Here is a 22,064-nt window from a genome sequence, read left to right as displayed (position 1 = left end):
CTCATCTCTTCTCTGCTCTATCCTACTGTGTGTAGTGTAAACCCTATTCAGCTTTGGTTCATCATACAGCTCATACATGATGTCAAAGGCAATTCCACTTACAGCGACCATCTGGTGAACAAACAAACACAAACACAAACAAACCATCAGCCCGGTAAATTATTCAGAGGGATTCCCTGATAGTCTCTCTTCCCTGTCACATGCACTTGCAGTCCAGTCCTTTTGTCAGAGGAGAGGCGCACCGCTTTGCCATATGTACAGCCTACTTTCCAAACTTAAAGGACCAGTTCAGTCAATTTCAATATGCTGTTGTATGGCTCACTCTACCCTTGACTTGTCAGTACCCGGTGATGCCACATTTTTCGGCTTAGCCCTTTCCGAGATATGAGCTATTCTAATGGGGGCAGCGTTAATAGGCCTACTCCAAATATTTTCCCAAAAGGTAGCGCTGTTTGCTAGTTGTCTGCTGATGTTGTATAACCTTTCGGATGTTTTTGGGAATAAATACAAATATATATTTTTTAATGTAAACAAAGCGCTGCCCCCATTACAATGACCAAGATCTCGGAAAAGGCTGAAGAAGAAGAAAAAAGAAAAAAAAAGTCCAGGGTAGTGTGAGCATTACAAGTGCATGTTGAAATGGACTGAACTGGTCCTTTAACCAGCCAACGCTGATGTACATTCAAAGATCCACGTCCAAGAGAAAAGAAAACAAAGTTTGGAATCAAGATAAAAAACCCATCTTTTTGTACAAAACAAGGGTAAAATCCCTTACATTATTGATCCTCAAAAAAGATAAATGATAAACAAGTTGTTGTTGTTGTTGTTGTTGTTGTTGTTGTTGTTGTTGTTGGTGGTGGTGGTGGTGGTGGTGGTGGAGGTGGTGGTGGTGTGTGTGTGTGTGTGTGTGTGTGTGTGTGTGTGTGTGTGTGTGTGTGTGTGTGTGTGTGTGTGTGTGTACGTGTGTACGTGTGTACGTGTGTGCATGCATGTGTGTATAAGACAGCCCATCTTTTGCTATGTATTCGATATGGCCTTGTCTGTGTTGTTCAAAATATCGGTATCGGGAAGCGTCGTCGGAGAGGCATCAGTATCGATATTTCTTTTCTTTTCTTCCCCTTCTTTTTTAAAGTATTTTTGGTGCCGTCTGGCCTATATTCTTACAGGACAGTGGAGAACAGACAGGAAATGATTGGGAGAGAGAGATGGGGGAGGGCCGGGAAATTACCCCGGTCGGACTCGAACCCGGGGTCCCCGTGGGCATGCAAGCCCAAATGCGCCCTCCTCCTCCCCTATCGATATGTCATGTGCAACAAACAATCAGTTTATCAAGTTGCTGAAACTGCATCTGACAGTTGCTCCTTCCTAAGCAGCAGTAGGCCACAGCTGTGTGAAGGCCGTGTTTTACATACTCTAGCACAGCGGTTCCCAAACTTTTTTCTCTGTGCACCCCCTTTCACATCTCAATGTGGTTCGCGCACCCCCTAAGCGAATGTTGCACCACCGCACATTTTTGGGTAATCCTGATTTTCAATCGACCTGTCGTTTTTTTCTGTCACATTACAATGGAACTTATTGCATGACAAGTCTAGGAGTTATAAATTGCACTTCAGACGGATTCTTCCAGGATATAGTTCATCAAACAATTAAAACTACATGACGTTCATTAATGCTGGAAAAAAAACACACATATCCACCATTGCTCTATTCAGCTCGCGCACCCCCTGGTGACAGACCGCGCACCCCCAGGGGTGCACGCACCCCAGTATTGGGAAACACTGCTGTACAGTGTAACTGTTGCTCTACAGAAACACAAAAAAGTAACATTTGATTATACATATGCCTGCTTTCTTAAAAATGTAAAAAAAGAGAATAAAAACAAAAAAGGCTAAAATATTGGGATGTACTGTATCGTGATGCACATGTATCACAATAAGTATCGTATCGTGACCCCTGTATCGGGATGTGTATTGTATCGTGAGATTGTTGCCAATAACCACCTCTATCCTGTCTGTGTGTGTTTCCACGGGTGTGTGTGTGTTCCACTGACGTGTATAGTATAACTGGACTGCGGAGTTCGATAGAACTCCATTCAACGGTTTTGAAGCAACCGCGGCTGATTTTCTTCCGCCCCAAAAATGCGGAAATATAATAATCACCTTGACAACGTTGAGCTACATTGCTGATAGGTCGACATCGCCGGCCAATCCACAAACAGACACTTCAAGACATGTCCCGCCCCTCCCACCCGAATATGACATGGCGTCCCCAGCAGAAATATTGAACCCACTTTTCAGCTGTGGAACTGGTCGACACAGAAACCCTTGATTGTCATAAAAACAGCAACACAAGTTCAAATGGAACTGGTGATCGGTAAGTATGGCAAATATACCATGCTATTAATAAAATGATACTTTGGGTTAACGAAACCTTGAAGAGCTTGTTATGATGACCATAATAATTTTAGCTTAGCATCTAACGTGAGCCAGCCGAGTGGCGAAAGACCTAGCTTACTATAAGTTACTTCACCACGTTGTAATGTAGCCGCAATTAAAGACAAATGGGAAGTTAGGCTACAAACAGAGCTGTACACAGAACATGCAGATGTGTCTTTGGGGTCGGCGTACCGTTTGGCAAAACATAATCCATGTCAGCAATACTCGGTATCAACATTGCTTTTGTATGAGAGCTCAGAATGCTCCAATTTTCATGTTGTACATCTGCGTAAAATATTGTTTGGTTTGTGTCTGCCACACCAAGTTAATCCTCTACGGACATTTGTAAATAACTTTGAATGTTTGGGCATCAAATGACATGCAAAACCTTTCCGTTTGACAGACAAACCATGGACGCTGAAGAAAGGCTCCTCGACGCCAAGCTGTCATCCGGAAGATTGAAGATGAAGATATCATAGTTATAATAGAAGTCTGTGTGTGTACCTGTGTTCCTGCGTGCTTGCCTTCATGTCTGCGTGTGTGTGTGTGGCTTCCTCTGTGTGTGGCAACCAGGGCTGGACTGGCCACCTGGCATAGCGGGCATTTCCCGGTGGGCCCTGCACCCTCGTGGGCCCCTATTGTCCACCTGGCATAGCGGGCATTTCCCGGTGGGCCCTGCACCCTCGTGGGCCCCTATTGGCCACCTGGCATAGCGGGCATTTCCCGGTGGGCCCTGCACCCTCGTGGGCCCCTATTGTCCATCTGGCATAGTGGGCATTTCCCAGTGGGCCCTGCACCCTCGTGGGCCCCTATGGCTACAGGGCTGGACTGGCCATCTGGCATAGCAGGCATTTCCCGGTGGGCCCTGCACCCTCGTGGGCCCCTATTTTCAGAAATTTACATTTCTGAAAATAGGGGCCCACGAGGGTGCGGGGCCCACGAGGGTGTGGGGCCCACCAGTGAGTCAGTTCTGCTCCCCAAATTATGAGGGGCCCCTTTAAGTCAAAAGTGCCCGGGCCCCTATTTCTCCCCCAGTACAGCCCCTGGTGGCTACCTGTATAATGTCAATAGAACACAACTGGAAAGTAGGCAGAAAAAGAAAAAGTGGGAAGAAAGAAAGAAAGTGTTGTAAGATGGGCTGTCTTTTTGGCATGTGATGCATTAGCCTATTAGGCATTTTATTTGCCTTATAGAGATGTGCCAGTGTAATGGAGGCTAACTAGCAGAGTTGGCGTGGATTGGAACGTTCGTAAACCTCCCTCCGATAGCCTCATACAGTCTCGTGCTGTTGGGCCAAAAGACTGGTCTCTCGGCCCAGCGGTATCGTACTGTGTCTCCCATTGCCGCACCGTTGTAGTTGACGAGGTCGCACGTTCGATCCCCGAGTGGGGTGAACAGGTGCAAGATGACCTCCGTCACACCAGAAAACACTGTGAAATACATGTAACAAAACAGCCTTATAATTATTGAAGATTTCAAACACATTGAAGAAATGTAACCAGGCATATTTTGTGTATGTAGCTCTGGACCAGTATTCTTCAGCCTCCTCACTTTTGTGTTCTGTTCTCAGAGGGGGCTGCCAGTGTAACAGAGGCTAACTAGCAGAGTTGGCATGGAACGTTGGTAAAACCTCCCTCTGATAGCCTCATGCAATCTCGTGCTGTTGGGCCAAGAGACTAGTCTCTTGGCACAGCGGTATCGGACTGTGTCTCCCATTGCCGAACCGTTGTAGTTGACGAGGTCGCGCGTTCGATCCCCGAGAGGGGTGAACAGGTGCAAGATGACCCCCGTCACAGTGGTGCCGTGACCCGGATGGGAGTGAGGTTTAACCCCTTAATGCACGCTGTACCTCCTGTGGCACGCTGTAATAGACATTGAAATGTAACCACCATAGCACTAGAATACTATGACACAACACAGGCCCTTTAGTAATGCACCACGACTTGGTCATTACCATACTGGTAACAACAAATTTATAATGCCGCGTCTTAAGGGGTTAAGGGGGAGAGTGTAACGGAGGCTAACTAGCACAGAGTTGGCGTGGAACGTTGGTAAACCTCCCTCCGATAGCCTCATACAGTCTCGTGCCGTTGGGCCGAGAGACTAGTCTCTTGGCCCAGCGGTATCGGACTGTGTCTCCCATTGCCGAACCGTTGTAGTTGACAAGGTCGCGATCCCCGAGGGGGGTGAACAGGTGCAAGATGACCTCCGTCACAGTGGTGCCGTGACCCGGATGGGAGTGAGGTTTAAGGGGGAGAGTGTAACGGAGGCTAACTAGCACAGAGTTGGCGTGGAACGTTGGTAAACCTCCCTCCGATAGCCTCATACAGTCTCGTGCCGTTGGGCCGAGAGACTAGTCTCTTGGCCCAGCGGTATCGGACTGTGTCTCCCATTGCCGAACCGTTGTAGTTGAGGAGGCCGCGCGTTCGATCCCAGAGGGGGGTGAACAGGTGCAAGATGACCTCCGTCACATCAGTCCCTGTTCTGTTTTCATAAGGACACTCACAGACCTCAAATGCCTTACATTTACATCAAATTGTCCCAGAAGATGGGTTGGAGTAGCCAGGCCGCGCCCTCCAAGTGACGCAACATTTTCAGCGTTGCAACTAGTCAGGTCAAGAGCAATGCAGGTACTTTCTGAGCACCCGAAAATACGGGAACTCCTTTCACTTTGTCAGGAGGCAAACAACCAAGCAAACCAGGGGAGGTGGGTCAACCATGCCTTTTGGGAAATGTTAATTGTTATGCTGTTGGTCAGACCATGTCTCAGAGAGATTTGAATGTCGATGATAATCAGGCTAGGGGTGGAAAGGAAAACACTTAATTGGCTTCAACCAAGTCTCAATGAAGAAAACAGTGCCAGAGACAAGTCACGGGCTGTGTCTCAAATGCCGCACTTGTGCACTTCGGGCACTGTTTTTCAGTGCCTAGGGCGCTCACGCTGAAAATTTCAGTTGAGCCAGTGCACTGAAAGTGCCAGGATGATCCCCTAACAATGGCGGAAAAATGCAGTGCTTGAATGATGGACACTGCACGCACTAAAAGGCGGCCATGTTGACAATGACAGGGAGGAAATGTGGCATTCAGTTCAGTAGAGGAGTTTGGTCAACAGTCTCCTAATTCTGTAAGTAATGTTGATGGGACACCAACCTTTACATGCCAACCAAAGTATTGTATGTGTGATTGTTGTCCTTTGGGGTGAAGGACATGGCAATACAAGCACCAGACACTGTGCATTGTAAACAGTAGCCAACTCATATTTTGACAAGCTAATGGCATGCTCTGCCGTCACTTCCAGCGAGGGCACAGTGCAAAGTGCTCACATTTTTCCTCAACACTATGCACTGAAGACCTCAGTGCACTGTGTGCACTGTGCACTGACTGTCAGTGCACTGACAAAAGTGTGTCATTTGAGACGTAGCCATGGACACTGCACGCACTAAACGATGGCCATGTTGACAATGACACAGAGGAAATGTGGCATTCAGTTCAGTAGAAGAGTTTGGTCAACAGTCTCCTAATTCTGTAAGTAATGTTGATGGGACACCAACCTTTTCATGCCAACCAAAGTATTGTATGTGTGACTGTTGTCCTTTGGGGTGAAGGAAATGTAAACACAAGCATGAGACGCTGTGCATTGTAAACAATAGCCAACTGATATTTTGCCAAGGTAATAAGCTATGCTCATCCGTCACTTCCAGTGAGAGCACAGTGCATAGTGCTCGAAACTTTTCCATGACACCATGCACTAAAGACCTCAGTGCACTGTGAGTACATGCACTAACTGTCAGTGCACTGGCACTAGTACGTGATTTGAGACATAGCCACAGATGCACATTCCCAGCAGGCTGGACAAAACCTTGACCATTACTACTCCTCCATACCAGAGGGGTACCATGCTCCACCAGGGGTACCAGAGCCCCAATTGGTGATGTTAATCACAATACAATATTCCTCGTTCCCACCTTCAGAGAGAGATCTCAGACTTCACACCATATGTACACACTCCTACCCTCAGGGAGAAGGTACCGCAGCATTATACAATACCCATGCAATACCACATGTTTTAGGGATAGTAGGCCTACATACCCACAAGCACACCAAAGTAGCCTACATTCCTATGCCTATTTTATAGGCTACTGATGATATGGCTATAGTCCTAATAAACTTGAACTTGAACTGTTAATGCAAGGACAGGAGGATATCTCCTCTGAGTCTTTCTTGATAGCTCACTGACTTTGTTCGGTCTACCACCCAGAACAACACACTGGCAGCAACACATTGTCAAGTTTTATTATAGGCTAGGCCTACATGTTAAATGATATAATAAAAGAAGTCAGATCATATGCCTTGGGGGAAATATAGACTACATTATTTAGTCCAAAAATGTGGGCTATTATATTTATTACATTAGGCCTACATTTATTATCACTTTTACATAATAGTGACATAATAATTTACATAAAAATTACACAATCATGTGTACATAATACTTATTATTAGCCTATCTGAAGTGTAGAATGAGGAAAGTAGGGAGGCTGTCGCGCTTGGATGTTGATTGGTGTGCTGGTAGCAAAGAAGGTGTCTACAAGGCAGGAAGTGACGCTTGTGGTAGCGAGAGTGACGCCCCTTCGTTACAAAACTGGAAGTTTTTGTCCTGGTAAACAACAAGAAAGGGCAACTGCGTTGTCAACATGCTGCGAACACTGAACAGAACTAATTTAAGACAGTTGGTGAGTGACAATACACTCTGACATTACACTGCAAATTAAGTCAGCTGCTTTGCAAGGTTTTGCGAGTGCTAGTTTGCTTGACTCACTGCAAGGCTGAGAGACTTTTACGAGATAGCCAGTGTGGTAGCTAGCACTAGCTAGCAACCTTCCACCCAAGCATTGCCAATGGCGACAAGCTCTTCACGACTATGCCAAATAGCTTGTTGACAGAGCAAATGTTGTGGCGCTATGGGTGACACAGGGTCTAAAATATGAATGACAGTTGATAGAATATAGGCGAATTTGGCTAAAATTACGGCTAAGGCTTCACTATTTCAAATAATTCGCCGTGTGTTTTGCAGTCTGTCATTGCTAGCTAGTTGACCCTCGAAGCTGTTGCTTGATTGACAGCTAGCTTCAACCTAATAGTCTCTTGTCAGTTTCATTTAACTACACGAGGATTTGCATTAGGGGACTTTTTGGTGTAGTAATCTGTTGTTTTTAAGATGGCACCACACAGGTTCTGGTCAAAGCAGCACGACTAGCAACCACACATCTGGATTACACAAGCCGTACACAGTGCCTTACAAAACAGCAGTTTTGTAACTGCGCTTGTTTGCCTTGCGTTGTTGACGTTTCAAAGCAGTATCAGCCTTAAACGATCTGGCAGTAACTTATTTGTAGCCTCATTCTTCACGGGAGTTTTAAGTTATCATGTCGTGAAACCGTTTTGCTTGACAGAGAAGCACCTGTCAGTTCATCTGACTCGTGTCTGATGCCAGCCGGAATCCGCTAGCTAGACATGCCTATACTGGTTTAATGCAGTGTTGACTAGTTTGTTTGGCATTTGTGCGTTTGCAATGCTGCTGTTCGATTATCTAAACCAGGTGGGCGCCTATGTAAGGGGAAAGAGCCATTGGAGCGCAAGCATGTTAGCTAACCATACGCCATGACCTTTCACCCAGACTGGCCTGGTCCAGCGATTCCAGAGCACCCTGGTCATCGCAGAGCACAACAATGACACGCTGACACCAATCACCCTCAACACCATCACAGCAGCCAGCAAGCTCGGCGGGGAGGTGGCCTGCTTGGTTGCTGGAACTAACTGTGCAAAGGTAAGATTTGTTTGGATTTGTTTAAAGTCAGATATGACCTTATATATAAATCATTAGAATACAGATCAACTTACTTTCCACATCTAGACAACGGACAACTGTACCAGAACCCATATCATCAAGTCAGTGTTATTGTCTAACAAAATCTTTTTTTTGTCCACTCCTAATAATGATTTCCTAAACATTTCCATCCTCTCCATCACACTAATAGTAATAGACTAATGGATAACTTTTAATGCAAACAAGCAACCGATTGACTAATGAAGGTGTCATTTTGCAGGTGGTTGAGGAGCTCTCCAAGGTGAAGGGTGTTGGGAAAGTGCTGGTGGCCCAGAATGATGCATACAAAGGAGCGCTGCCAGGTTAGTATAGCTAAGTTATGAAAGCCCGAAAGCCCAACTGGAAAACTCCAACTCCCATTGTCATTGTGACCCAGCACTCCACAGCACACAAGGGCACACAGCACACAGCGAAATTGCATTTATGCCTCACCCGTGGAAGGGGGCATCCCCCAATGGCGCCTGAAAGGGCGCAGTGCGGCCGGACAGTAACATGCTTAAGGGCTCTGCATACTTCACGTGCGCACTTTGGCGCGTTTGGCGCGAGAACCATTAATGACGTCATCACTTGCGCCAGACTATTCATACTTCAAAAGCGCTTTCGCTCGCATTGTCGGAAGTGCCCTCTGCTGTTCATGAGAGAAACGGCAGTTTCTTTCGCAACTCGCAGCGTGAGTTCTAGGGATGTATAACATAGAAAGCCAAACACGGCTGCTGTAGGGCTACTGAACGTCTGACTTGTGACTTACCACATTGAAACATATATTTTTTGTTGTAGCCTACATTGCCAGATCATTCCAAGACCATATGAGAGCATTGTTCTGGCGGCAGAATTTATAAATAGATCGCCGAACACAACGTGCTTCTGAACAAAGTAAACAATTGTTTCACTGAACAACATTTAAGAGAGAAGATAAAATAACTCTCCAGGACATTTTATTATCCTCAAAATGATGCAGGATCCATTCTGTAGTAGCCTACAGTAGTTGTAGCCTCTCTTCGCAACTCCTGCTTTGTCTGCCTACCTGCATGGTCGCTGGTGGCGCACGACAAGTTACAAAAAATGTGGGGTGCACGACGTCGCGCCACGGCAGCTCGCGCCACGGCGTGTGACGTCATTTTGGGTCACGTGACGGCGCGAGTGAGGTCGCGAGTGAGGTCGCGAGTGAAGTATGAAGGAGGGTAGCGCCAGTCACGACAAGTATGAATCCCCCTTTAGAGTACCTCCCTCAGTCATTGAGGAGGATAGGGGAGAGCACTGGTTAATTACTCCCTCCACCAACCTGGCGTGTCTGGAGTCAAGAGGGCAACCTTTGGGCTACAAGTCTGACACCCTAACCCAGTGGTGTTATTTTTCCGCAAGGGCCAAATTATGCAGAACAAATGAGGCTGATGGCCAAACAATTGGCCCGACCGTATGGCCACAGATAGTGCACACATATGTTTTCATTTGTTCCAACCTCATGGCGGGCCAAATGTTTGCCATGCCCGTGCCGTATCTGGCTCGCGGGCCTTCATTTGGAGACCTCTGCCCTAACCCATGACTGCCATATAAAGGACATACCTGCTTCTGTTTTTGTATTGCACCTGTGGCATGTATGAGTGTTTCTCAATAAGTCATGAGAAATCAATGGACAGACATGCTGATCTCACTCGACACATGCTACGAGGTGGGGCAGCCGCGGCGTAGTGTCTCGGGAGCTGGACTATAGATCACAGGGTTACAGATTCAGTCGCCACTCTTATTAATCACTTTTTCCTTTCATGGCTTAAATGCCCTTAAGCAAGGCAATGATCCCCATACTGCCCCAGGGACTGTAACCACCCTGTAGAATCTGTCACGTGGTTTAAATGCATGTGTTATGTGTGGCAGACAGTGATGTGAAGAAATGTGTTTGTATAATAACTTTCACATGCACCATTGCAGAGGAGTTGACCCCACTGGTCCTGGCCACACAGCAGCAGTTCAGCTTCACACACATCTGCGCTGGTGCCTCTGCCTTTGGCAAGGTAAGACGCACTTACATGACTTCATTTCATCTTCTTCATGCAGAACCCCTATTACATGGTTGTTGTTTCCAAAATGGTATTGGACAAATCTTAATCTGTTATGTAGCTCTTTGATGCAGGGGAGATTGCCTGTGATGCAACTGACTGTTTGTTTAAAAAAACTTAATTATAGCATAACAACATTTTCTTGACAGTACAGAACGGCTTTCGTGAAAGATAGTTAGGCATGACCATTTTGGTAATGACAAGCTTATAACAGAGACTGCATTAAAGGGTTGAAACCTTTGGAGGTCATAGTAGCAATTAAGGATAGACCGATATATATATCGGTCCGATATCGGGCCGATATTTGCATTTTTAAAGTTTATCGTATCGGTCGATACGCGTGTGGTTTTGGCTGATACGCGATATTTATTATTTTATGTCATTCGGGTTTTTTTTAAAAGCACCAAGACACTTTATCTTTTTACTACTTGATTGTTAGACATTACTTGATTGTTAGAGTGGGTGTTTAAATGTTACAAGTTCTACCTCAATTTGATAATGTTAAAGGAATTTTTATTTTTAACTTGAGACCTGGAATATTTGTCTTTTTTTTTTAAACATTTTTTTAACCCATATCGGCCCCAAATATCGGGTATCGGAAATCGGGTATCGGCCAAGGGTGATGGAAAAAAAAATTGGTATGGCATCGGCCATTAAAAAAACTGTATCGGTCGACCCCTAGTAGCAATATTGTTATGATGGCAAGCTTTTGAGTTTATTCAGTAACTGGTTGCTGGGGCCCATCTTCACTGACGCTGTTTTCAGGCCGAGCAGAATGGTGCCGATGTCCGTTCCTGCACCTCATATGTTTGGAACTTTGCTTACTTGCATACCACCTGCATTCATACCGGGCTCTGAACTTTTCCGTATGTGACCATGTGCTTATTATTTCTTGAAGCTCTGACTATCTCTATGGTAGAAATAATAAGAGAAGGAGAGTGCTCCGTTGTGTCAATTGTTTGAAGAAAAAATCAGGTGCTCTTCAGAGTGGACATGAAGACTTCAGTATTTAGCTGGTGACTATCCCCAAAAGCCCAAACAGTAGGCTCCCTGTTGATGTTGGTAATCTTAAATATCCGAGGCACACTGAATTTAGTGGGAAAGTTGAAAAATACTTTATTTCAAGGCAATAACGCCTACGTGTTTCGACTACAGACCAGCCTTCATATGGGCAAATCTCCCTGGTAGTTTTGAGTGTGTGTCGCATCTTTAAAATATTGCCAGCTTGGAAATCAGCTTTTATTTGTTGGATGGAATGGTTTTAGCTGACATCCTCTGGGGTATCAGGGACTTATCTGTGCAAATGCAGTCAGAGGCATTATTATTAATAAAACAATTTGGTCTAAGTCTTAGGCCTTGATGATCGTAATGATCAATTCTGAACCACTCAGAGGCAGAAGTCATAAAGAACATGACACACACACACACACACACACACACACACACACACACACACACACACAGAGACACATACACATACACACACAGACACACACACACACACACACACACACACACACACACACACACACACACACACACACACAGACCACTCAGAGGCAGAAGTCATAAAGAACATGACACACACAGACACACACACACTATCCATTTTTTCATTGGTTGCAACTGAACCTTTTAATCAAACGGAAAAGCATTTGTGCCCACCACCAGTTGCAGTGTGTGTTGTGAGCTGAAATTAATTTGGTTGCTTTTTTCCACTTTCCACCGTCTGTCTGTCTGTCTGGCCCAGCTACATCTACTGTAGGCCTCTGAGGGGCAGGATGATGCCTCCGCATTGCGTAGTAGGGGAAGAAGATTTACAATGCACTATGCAATCCCTCATTCCTCAGACACGCTGTCAGACCCTGCATCTAATAGTATTTAAATTAAATTGCAAGTGCATTAAAACAGTATCTCATGGAGCGCTGCCTCCGCTCCGACCCAACAGACAGATTGTCTGAAGTTTCCCCTCCCCCCCCCTCTCTCTCTCTCTGATGGGCTGCTGGGACCACTAGCGCCAGTCATGAGGGGCTCTCTGTCTCTCTCTCCTTCTCTCCTAGCGATGGATTTGATTTCATACGCTGGCTGGATGGACGGCTTCAATTCTTAGATTACTGCCATTTGTACGTTTCTCACACGGGGCCCGTCTTCCAGAGCATGGGGGTTTGTGGGTAATGTCATTTGGCAACATCATTATCGTCTTCTATGCCTCCTGCTTAATCCAATTGATGAATACATGAATGAAAATGAATGAATACTTTTTCTTTTCTTTTCTTTTCTTTCTGGGTTGTTTTAGAGTTATGAATATATTTATGGGGTACCTGAGTCTCCACCCCTTCCGTGCAGCTCCTGGGGCTTAGGAAGGAAGTAAAAAAAATTGACTGCGTTCTAATGGACTGATTAATTAGCCTATTTTCCTATCCACCTTGCCATCCCCCCTACATCACACACTTGCTCTACCTCAGAATTAATGATGGCCAATGGTGTGATTGTCGACTTAACTTGTCTAGTGATTTTTGAGTTGTGTGCGAGCAAAAATGTGTATTTGGACTACACGACAGAAGTCGCATGTTTGACATGCAGTCCCCTCAGCCGCGGTGAGGTGTACCTTGTAGTCTCTTACCTAGTTTCGCACAAAAACTAACACAACGTTTCTTCTAGGGGTCGACCGATACAGGTTTTTAATGGCCGATGCAATACTGTTTGTTTTTTTTCATCATCCTTGACCGATACCCGATATTTGCGGCCGATATGGGTAAAAAAAAAAAAGGTTTAAAAATGACATATTCCAGGTTTCAAGTTAAAAATAAACATTCCTTTAACATTATCAAATTGAGATAGAACTTGTAACATTTAAACACCCACTCTAACAATCAAGTGTCTAACAATCAAGTAATAAAAAAATAAAGTGTCTTGGTGCTTTTAAAAAAACCCGAATGACATAAAATAATAAATATTGCGTATCGGCCAAAACCACACATGTATCGGCCGATACGGTACACTTAAAAATTGCAAATATCGGCCCGATTACGATATATATATTGGTCTATCCTTAGTTTCTTCCCTACCGGAAATAAGTCTTACGACAGCAATTCTAATCTTTGAAATGCACTGCCATCATAGAGTATGTGAAATCCAGAGCACATGCCAAACGGATTTTAGCTTGACCCGCTCCATTCACTCCCATTCAATTTTATTTCGAGTTAAGCCCCATGGACTGGAAGTAGAAGGGCGTGACTTAGGTGCCACATTGACCTTGAAGTAGATGGTCACTTCTTGAAGCTGTTGTGATGTGAACATGAATGGGTCGTAAGGTCTGATGGCCAAAAGGGAAATAATTATCCATGTAGAGAAGATGACTTGATTAAATAATAAGTAACAAGCCATGACTTAATTGTTAGGGAGACGGTCTGGGACCAAAAGGTTGCAAGAGGTTGCGGGTTTGAATCCCATACCATCCATAGGTGGGTGTTTTAGAAAAGGACTCCTTATCCCCACGCACTGTAGCTCCAGGAACTAAAACCAATTCCCAGGAACTACTTAAAGGTACACTGTGTGAGATTTTTAGTTGTTTATTTCAAGAATTCGTGCATCCCATTCACTACTGTTACCTTTTTCATGAATACTTCACCACCACCATCAAATTACCGTAATCAAAGTATTCATTATGACTGAAAAAATGCATTTTTCATACATGAAAAGGGGGATCTTCTCCATGGCACGCCATTTTGAATTTCCAGAAATAGCCATTTTTAGCTGCCATACTACTATACTACTTGGACCATACTAGAAAATATTAGTTTATGACTTTGTAAACTTTCATGGAAAGATCAAATTTGGCAATAGGCAGCACAGTTTTAATGAGCAGCAAGGAGTGGAGTCCAATATGCGGACTTCCCTCCTCCCTTGCTCACTTGCCTGCTTGTGATCTCATGATGATGTCACTGACAACGGGAAATGAATTCAATATCTTGCAAAAGCGCAATTGTAAAGTCTTTTTCTCGTGTGCAATTGTTATGGTGAATGAAAAACAGTCCCTCAAAAGTTGTTGTGGCGAGGCTGACAGCTGGGAAACTTTATCGTTTTCTCCACGGAGGAGGGGCCAGGAGGCGGGACGAGGAGACAAGCACAAGTGGAGGAGGCAAGGTCACATATTGGGATGCACCCATAGTTGCAGTACCATTTCCTGGTTTTGACCATTTCCTGCACAGTGTACCCTTTAAAGTGACTTTGGAGAAAAGCGTCAGCTAAGTGTACTAATACTAATATAGTGTAGCTGCAGGAGGAGTCTTAACCCATTGGTGCCTAAGGCACCTGCAAAAAAGGGTGCTGAACGCCTGAGCCCTTTTTAAGAAAAGCTGCCCTCAGCCTATAAAAACCTAAATATCTCAGCTTCTGAAGCACATACAAATATGCACAAGTTGTATTTACACTCTAAGACCCTCATCTTTCATTAGAATGTGTTCATTCATCTCAAAAAACAGAGATTTTTAATAAAGTTGTCAAAAATCTCATGAGCGTGAATGTTCAATGCAATGCAACATCAGGCATCAATGGGTTATGAGCCCTTAAGTGTAGCTAGTAATTCTCCTCCTGCATAGGAGCATGTGGACTCACTGCCTGCCGTTGTGTTTCAGAATCTCCTTCCCAGAGTTGCTGCCAAGCTGGACGTGGCTCCCATCTCAGACATCATTGAGATCAAGTCCCCAGACACCTTCGTGAGGACCATCTACGCAGGTAACCAGGGAAACAAGAGCGATGTGTAGATGGCTGGAAAGTCTGTCCAAAAGGGACTTGCACACCACTGTTGCTGATGTAAAATTTTAATAAAACGTTTTTCATGACACTGGGTAGCACTTAAAATAATTTTTAAATAAATTAAAGCAATAATAATCTTGCATCGTCACCAGTGGTGTGTCTTATACACCCTCCAGGACACAAACTGAAAGGCCCCGACACCCTTTTAGAATATACCATAAGAGAAGAGCAGACGAAAGGAAAGCCAACTCCATTTAGTGTAGGGGTTACCAAAGTCCAGATTTTGTCTTTACTAAGTCCTTACTAATTTTGAAGCAATGATCAGTGGGGAGGCCAAAAGAATGCAACACGTTTTTGGAGCTATTTATGTATGTATGTATGCATAGCTCCTCTAAGCCTGTACTGACTAGTAAAAGCAAAACTGCTGTGAAGGCAATGCAGACATGCACATGTGCCAATTGCATTGAACTTTGTATGCCGGCGTCTTGTGAGCCCAGATCTTGTCAAACAAACACAGGCAATTTGATTGAAGCAGTTATATTATTCCTTGGCGAGGTTGAGATTCTTTGGGGTAGACTTAAATACCACCACCACCACACAAACAGCTATTGAGATCATGGGCTAGATCTCTACTCTTGGCAGGGATTTGTAGCAACATCTCTTCTTTTGGCTCCATGTGCATTCTTGGTGCATTCGATCAGCAGTCTTCGAGCCGAACATGAGATCAACATGCACTAAATCCAAATATATGTCTTTGACTTACACTCCCTCCCTGCCCAAGGGCTCACATTGAGCTCTCACAAATTATGTTATTGGTAAGCCCAGGGGTTCTGTGGCTTTTTCCCCTTTACCTAAGCAATCATTACGTCCCTAAAAATCCATGCATTATAAAAAACTCAAAATGATATTAACTGCTTATTTTTTGGCAGTCGTACAGTAGTGGACTCTGAGGCAGAAATTACAAGCCTGCCTGGAAGTTTTTGTGAAAGCCTGCATGAATGCGTATGCAGTGGGGAAATACAACTTGATCCGATTTCACGTCACCATAAATTGTCTTGTGCACACACACACACACACACCCACACACACCCACACACACACTTACTTGCGTGTAGACACTCTCACACTAACATATGAAAAGGGCAAGCAGGGGGTGACTAATCAATGTCATGTTTTGGCGTATGATATAACACTCGTAGACAAATTAGAAGAGTAATCTAGATGGTCTCTTCCTTACGGTGGTGTGCTGTAAGCATGTTTTATAGAATAATTCCAGTTTCACTTTTTGCACTGCCCTTCAACATTACCACTCACAGGTAAGACAAATAAATTAATGTGTGGATGCTTTTATTGTTATTTTTTTTAATCTGCAGGGAACGCCTTGAGCACGGTGAAGTGCAATGAGAACGTCAAGGTGTTCACGGTGAGGGGGACATCATTCGAGGCGGCAGCCGTGGAGGGGGGCAGTGCCGGATCTGAGGAAGGTGAGAGGAGAGGAGAGGAGAGGAGAGAAGTTTGATATTCCATAACTATATGGATCGTAATTACATACAGGTTTCACACACTAAGAGGGTAAAGTCTCACCTTTCAAACGAGTCATAAGATGTTCCAGTGGCCCTATCAAGGTGAGAGAAGAGGAGAGAAGTTAAAATATTCCGTAAATATATGGTAGCCAAATCAGGGAAAGCAAGGCAATTCCTCGTTACATTTTAACATCTTAATGAGGGGAGCTGAGAGGGGTGACTTATGCCTTAAATACATTGAAGCCAACTCAGGCGAAGCCTGGAGAAATTCATTGTTGCGTGCAACAGCCATAGCAGTCTATCAAATACAGTAGATTGAAACATTTGTATTCTTGCTTGTATTGGTCGCTCTTTGGGTAAACTTTGGTCCTTGTGTGAATATAATTTAAACTTTCCTCAATGTTTCTGAAAAATTCCAAACCAGCATGGATGATTTTATACTGTTTAAAGGTGCCCGTTGTACCTGTTAAACCCATGACATTGCACAGTTTCAGTTAAACCTGTGCGTGACATTGCACTGATGCAGGTAAATCCATGACGTTTCACCAATACAGTTAAATCCATAGTATTTCTTCATGCAGTCGAGTCACACAGATGCAGTTTAAGACACACACAGAGTCACACACACACACACACACACACAGAGTCACACACACACACAGAGTCACACACACACACAGAGTCACACACACACACAGAGTCACACACACACACAGAGTCACACACACACAGAGTCACACACACACACACACACACACACACACACACACACACACACACACACACACACACACACACACACACACACACACACACACACACACACACAGTGATGGTGCACTACACTGGTGCTTTGTGGTGATCCTTCCACATCCTGGAAGCAGCCGTTCCCTCAGCCTTCTGAGGTTAGAGCTGTATATGGTTATACTCAACTCAGAGCCATAGAGCTTTATAGGGCCGCTTGTTTAAAAAGTCTTGTTTTAATGGGTCGTATAGTCAAAGTCAACAGAAAGGGTTTTTAAGAGAGTTCCATGTCTGTTGTTGTCTGTGAGGGTCTTACTCTTGTTTAAAGGGCCATCCATGTCCTCTGTGAGGATCTTGTTCAAAAGAGCCCTTTGATGCTTCCCCTCTCTCTCTCTCTCTCTCTCTCTCTCTCTCTCTCTCTCTCTCTCTCTCTCTCTCTCTCTCTCTCGCCTTGTCTTGTGCTGGGCTGAAAGATCTCAGACGTGGTGCCTGCCTGAAATGCTTCCTTACCATTACGCCCTGCTACACTTTTTTTGTTTTGTTTTTTATTTGTTTTTTTATTTATTTATTATTTTTTTTCCTCAAATGTGACATTCAGGGCTGAAAAATCCCCCGTATTGGACAGTCATTTAACATTTGAAGATTAGTTTAAAAATGCAAGGCTGCTTTTTTGTGCAAAGCTACTTTTTTTTTAAGGGTTCATCCTGACATTTCACCAAAATCCACATCCTCAACTGTATGCAGACTGTATAATACCAACTAACGTGTTAAAGGACCAGTTCAGTCAATTTCAATATGCTGTTGTATTGCTCACGCTACCCTTGACTTGTCAGTACCAGGTGATGCCACATTTTTCGGCTCAGCCCTTTCCGAGATATGAGCTATTCTAATGGGGGCAGCGTTTGTTTACATTTAATTTTTTTTAACATAGGCCTACTCCAAATATTTTCCCAAAAGGTACCGCTGTTTGCTAGTTGTCTGCTGATGTTGTATAACCTTTTGGATGTGTTTGGGGATAAATAAAAATGTTTTTTTGAAATGTAAACAAAGCACTGCCCCCATTACAATGACCAGGATCTCGGAAAAGGCTGAAAAAGAAGAAAAAAAATCTCAGGGACTGACAAGTCCAGGGTAGTGTGAGCATTAGAACTGCATGTTGAAATTGACTGAACTGGTCCTTTAATGTCCTGCTGTTTCCCTAGTGGCGGCCACCTGTATGCAGACAGTGTATAATAATGATTTGCGTGTATGTGTCCCTACCATAACTAACTTGTTCATGTCCTGCTGTTTCCCCAGTGGCGGCCACCTCCCAGGTGGGCCTCTCTGAGTGGCTGGAGCAGTCCCTGAGCAAGAGCGACCGGCCAGAACTCACCAGCGCCAAGGTCGTCGTCTCTGGAGGTAGGAACCACCAAGGAAGTTCACTTCACACACCAATAAACACACAGTGAATACACTATAAACAGTGAATATATTAGGGCTCTAACGATATTGTATCGAATCGAGAAATCGCACCACCACACACAGACACGACACTGTTCCACGATGCAAAAAGGCAGAATTGCGACACAGCACAAGGTGACCTTATACCATGTGCAACATTTTTAAGATTCATAATTGATATTGACATTAATGTCGTTGAGAACGTGCAACAGTATTTCATTTGGTGTAATGGATGTGGTTACACTCAATGCAGCAAGAAAAGCAGGTCTTCTATTCTGTCTCTCGCACGTGCAGACAGACATAATGAGAATTGTCTGGGAAATAGGATGTTTTCCCCCTTCTGGTTTTCATTTAGTGCCTTGGCTAAATTGTTATAGCCTGTATTGTAGGGCTTGTATTCAATTAAATGTCAACGAGGGCCAGTTTTTCAAACTCCTCCCAGTAAAGGGGCCGGTCTATATATATTATGGTTGCTGACTGTCAATGAAAAAAATACGGGACAGTTCATTGAGGTTGGGGTATGGGGGTCCTTCCCCCAGAAAGTTTTACATTTCTTAGATGTAATTTCCTGCATTTTAACATCCCCTGTCCCGTTTCAGCTCGATACAGAGCCCATACTTTTGTCTAAATTCCAAAACGATTCTGTATTTGAAGGGGCTTGTGGGGGGCCAGAACCTTGCCATCCAAGGGCCGCATCTGGCCCCAGGGCCGCCATTTGAATAGCCCTGCTGTATTGCATTGATTGTATACTGTGAATTTTAAAAGCACACATGCTTATTTCACAAGCTTCTTTCATGCGCTTTTTCACTTCATGGGAGCGTTACAGTCAAGGAAAGTTATTGACTTCAAAGAAAGCTGCTAGTCATTCGTGAGGGGATATTTTGGGGTCGTGAATGAGATGTCAGACTAGGATTACCTCCTCCAGAGGCAGTGCAAAGGGCCCTCTCGTCAGGTATTCAGTAAGCCTGGCCTATACACAGGGACGCCGACAAGGGGGGACAAAGGGGTCAGTTGTCCCGTCCCCTGGGAAATAGGGGGCCCATAATTGGGTCCTCATTGCATTGAATGTTTTGGGTGGGAGGCCCTTTCAGATGACTTTATCCTTGGCCCAGCATGTGTTCATGCACACTTTTTTTTGTTATAGTTTTTGTTTTTTTAAATTGTGGAGTGTATTGAATCGTGTATCAAAAATCGTGATTCCAATCGAATTGTGAATTGGGTGTATTGTTGTTCACAGGACTAGAATATCCTGTACAAGCACATGAGCAGATAAACAAACAGTGACTATGCACACAGATCTGCACCAGTGATCAGAAACATGGCCTGAAATATGAGAAATGTGGAGTGATGGAACTAGTGAGATTGAGCGAAATATGATTTCCAACCGATGCATGTATTCAGTCATTGATTTCACCGTAAGCCCATGGCACCATGTTATTGAAATGGATTGGTTTCCACTATGAGCCAGTGCCATTAAATGGTCCAATTCATATTGTCCTGCATGGTCAGTGAAGATCACGTTAAAAGCTCTGAAATAATGTTTAAAGTTGCTGCTATTGAGAATTGCATAGCTTGTCTTGATTCATCTATGTTACCCCCTCTAGATCTCTGATTTCAGCAGGTTATTGACAATGTGTCAGTGTTTATGTTAACACAAATTGAATGCGTATCGGGGGTGTTTGGTTATTCCTCTGGACCGTTGTATCAAGTGAAGGCCGAAATCTCATTACATTTGGAAAACGTATCCAATGTGTGTACGTATCATATTGACATATGACCAGGCTGATCAGGAAAGCAGAAATCAATGTGTGGAGGGAGGGAGGGAGGGAGGGAGGGAGGTGGCCTTCCTTGCCAGCCGGCTATCGATCGGGAATGCAATCCTACTGGTGTGAAAGAGTAACCCAACGCTGGGCTGGGGCTCGTCATCCTCTCCTCCTCAGGCTCTTCTCCCCTCATCCTCCTCTCCTCTCCCCTCATCCTCCTCTCCTCTCCCCTCCTCTCCTCTCCTCATCCTCTCCTCATGCTCTTCTCCCCTCATCCTCCTCTCCTCTCCTCTCCTCTCTCCTCTCCTCATGCTCTTCTACCCTCATCTTCCTCTCCTCTCCTGTCCTCTCTCATCCTCTCCTCTCCTCCTTCTCTCCTCCTCTCCTCCTTCTCTCCTCCTCTCCTCTCCTCTCTCCTCATGCTCTTCTCCCCTCATCCTCCTCTCCTCTCCTCTCTCCTCTCCTCATGCTCCTCTCCCCTCATCCTCCTCTCCTCTCCTCTCCTCTCCTCTCCTCTCCTCTCCTCTCATCCTCTCCTCATCCTCTCCTCCTCTCCTCTCCTCTCCTCTCCTCTCCTCTCCTCTCCTCTCCTCTCCTCTCCGCTCCGCTCATCCTCTCCTCATCCTCTCCTCATGCTCTTCTCCCCTCATCCTCTTCTCCCCTCATCCTCATCCTCCTATCCTCTCCTGTCCGCTCCCTCCTTCCCCTCATCCTCTCTTCATACTCTCTCCTTTAGTCTCCTCTCCTCTCCCTCATTCTTAGTTTAGCATGGCAATAAAAATTACACACAGGTTTCACACACTAAGAGGGTGAAGTCTCACCTTTCAAACGAGCCATAACAAATTTAAGTGGCCCGATCACGTAATGTGCTGTGACTAGGACTGCACAATATATCGAAAATATATCGAAATCGCGTCATCAAGAGTGGCGATATGCGTATAGCGAAAATTACTTATTTATCAGTAACAAGAAAAAATGTTCTATGCTGTTGAATCACTAGCTGGATGTCAACAAATGCGCAAGAAACCCACCACAACCAAAGCCACGCCCTGCACACCGGCCGACAAATTAGTGACAATAAAAACACTTTGCTATATTTCTAAATATTGTTTAAATATCGCTATTGAGGTATTGCATGCTGTTATCGAGTATCGATTATTTTTTTGTCGGATATCGTGCAGCCCTAGCTGTGACTACAAAAAACATAAAAAATGGTTTAGAACGCTAGTATTCTACATCATAATTCCATAAACACAGCCAGTATTCAATGTATTAATTGTCTCCTCTCCCTCTTCCCCTCATCTCCTCTTCATCTTCCTCTTCCTCTCCTCATCGTCATCTTCATGGTTGCTCTCCTCTCCTCTCCACTCCTCTCCACTCCTCTCCTCTCCACTCCTCTCCACTCCTCTCCTCTCCTCTCCTCTCTCTCCTCCTCTCTAATCTCCTCTCTCCCCCTCTCC

General features: G+C 44.7%; 1 protein-coding gene across 1 annotated transcript in view; it reads left to right on the top strand.

The window, feature by feature from the left end:
- The first annotated feature begins 7,051 nt into the window (after positions 1 to 7,051).
- The window catches only part of etfa (electron transfer flavoprotein subunit alpha), a 33,520-nt gene continuing 18,507 nt past the window's right edge, over positions 7,052 to 22,064 (top strand). The window contains exons 1-7 of the mRNA XM_063197708.1: positions 7,052 to 7,168; positions 8,113 to 8,262; positions 8,543 to 8,624; positions 10,249 to 10,331; positions 15,014 to 15,113; positions 16,508 to 16,618; positions 18,698 to 18,799. Coding sequence (XP_063053778.1) covers positions 7,130 to 7,168; positions 8,113 to 8,262; positions 8,543 to 8,624; positions 10,249 to 10,331; positions 15,014 to 15,113; positions 16,508 to 16,618; positions 18,698 to 18,799 — 667 coding nt within the window. The 5' untranslated portion in view covers positions 7,052 to 7,129. The remainder of the gene's footprint in view (positions 7,169 to 8,112; positions 8,263 to 8,542; positions 8,625 to 10,248; positions 10,332 to 15,013; positions 15,114 to 16,507; positions 16,619 to 18,697; positions 18,800 to 22,064) is intronic.

This window comes from Engraulis encrasicolus, chromosome 4 (genome assembly GCF_034702125.1).
Source record: "Engraulis encrasicolus isolate BLACKSEA-1 chromosome 4, IST_EnEncr_1.0, whole genome shotgun sequence".
Taxonomy (NCBI): domain Eukaryota; kingdom Metazoa; phylum Chordata; class Actinopteri; order Clupeiformes; family Engraulidae; genus Engraulis; species Engraulis encrasicolus.
Note: the sequence above shows the minus strand (reverse complement) of the source record. Positions and strands in the feature narration are given on the sequence as shown.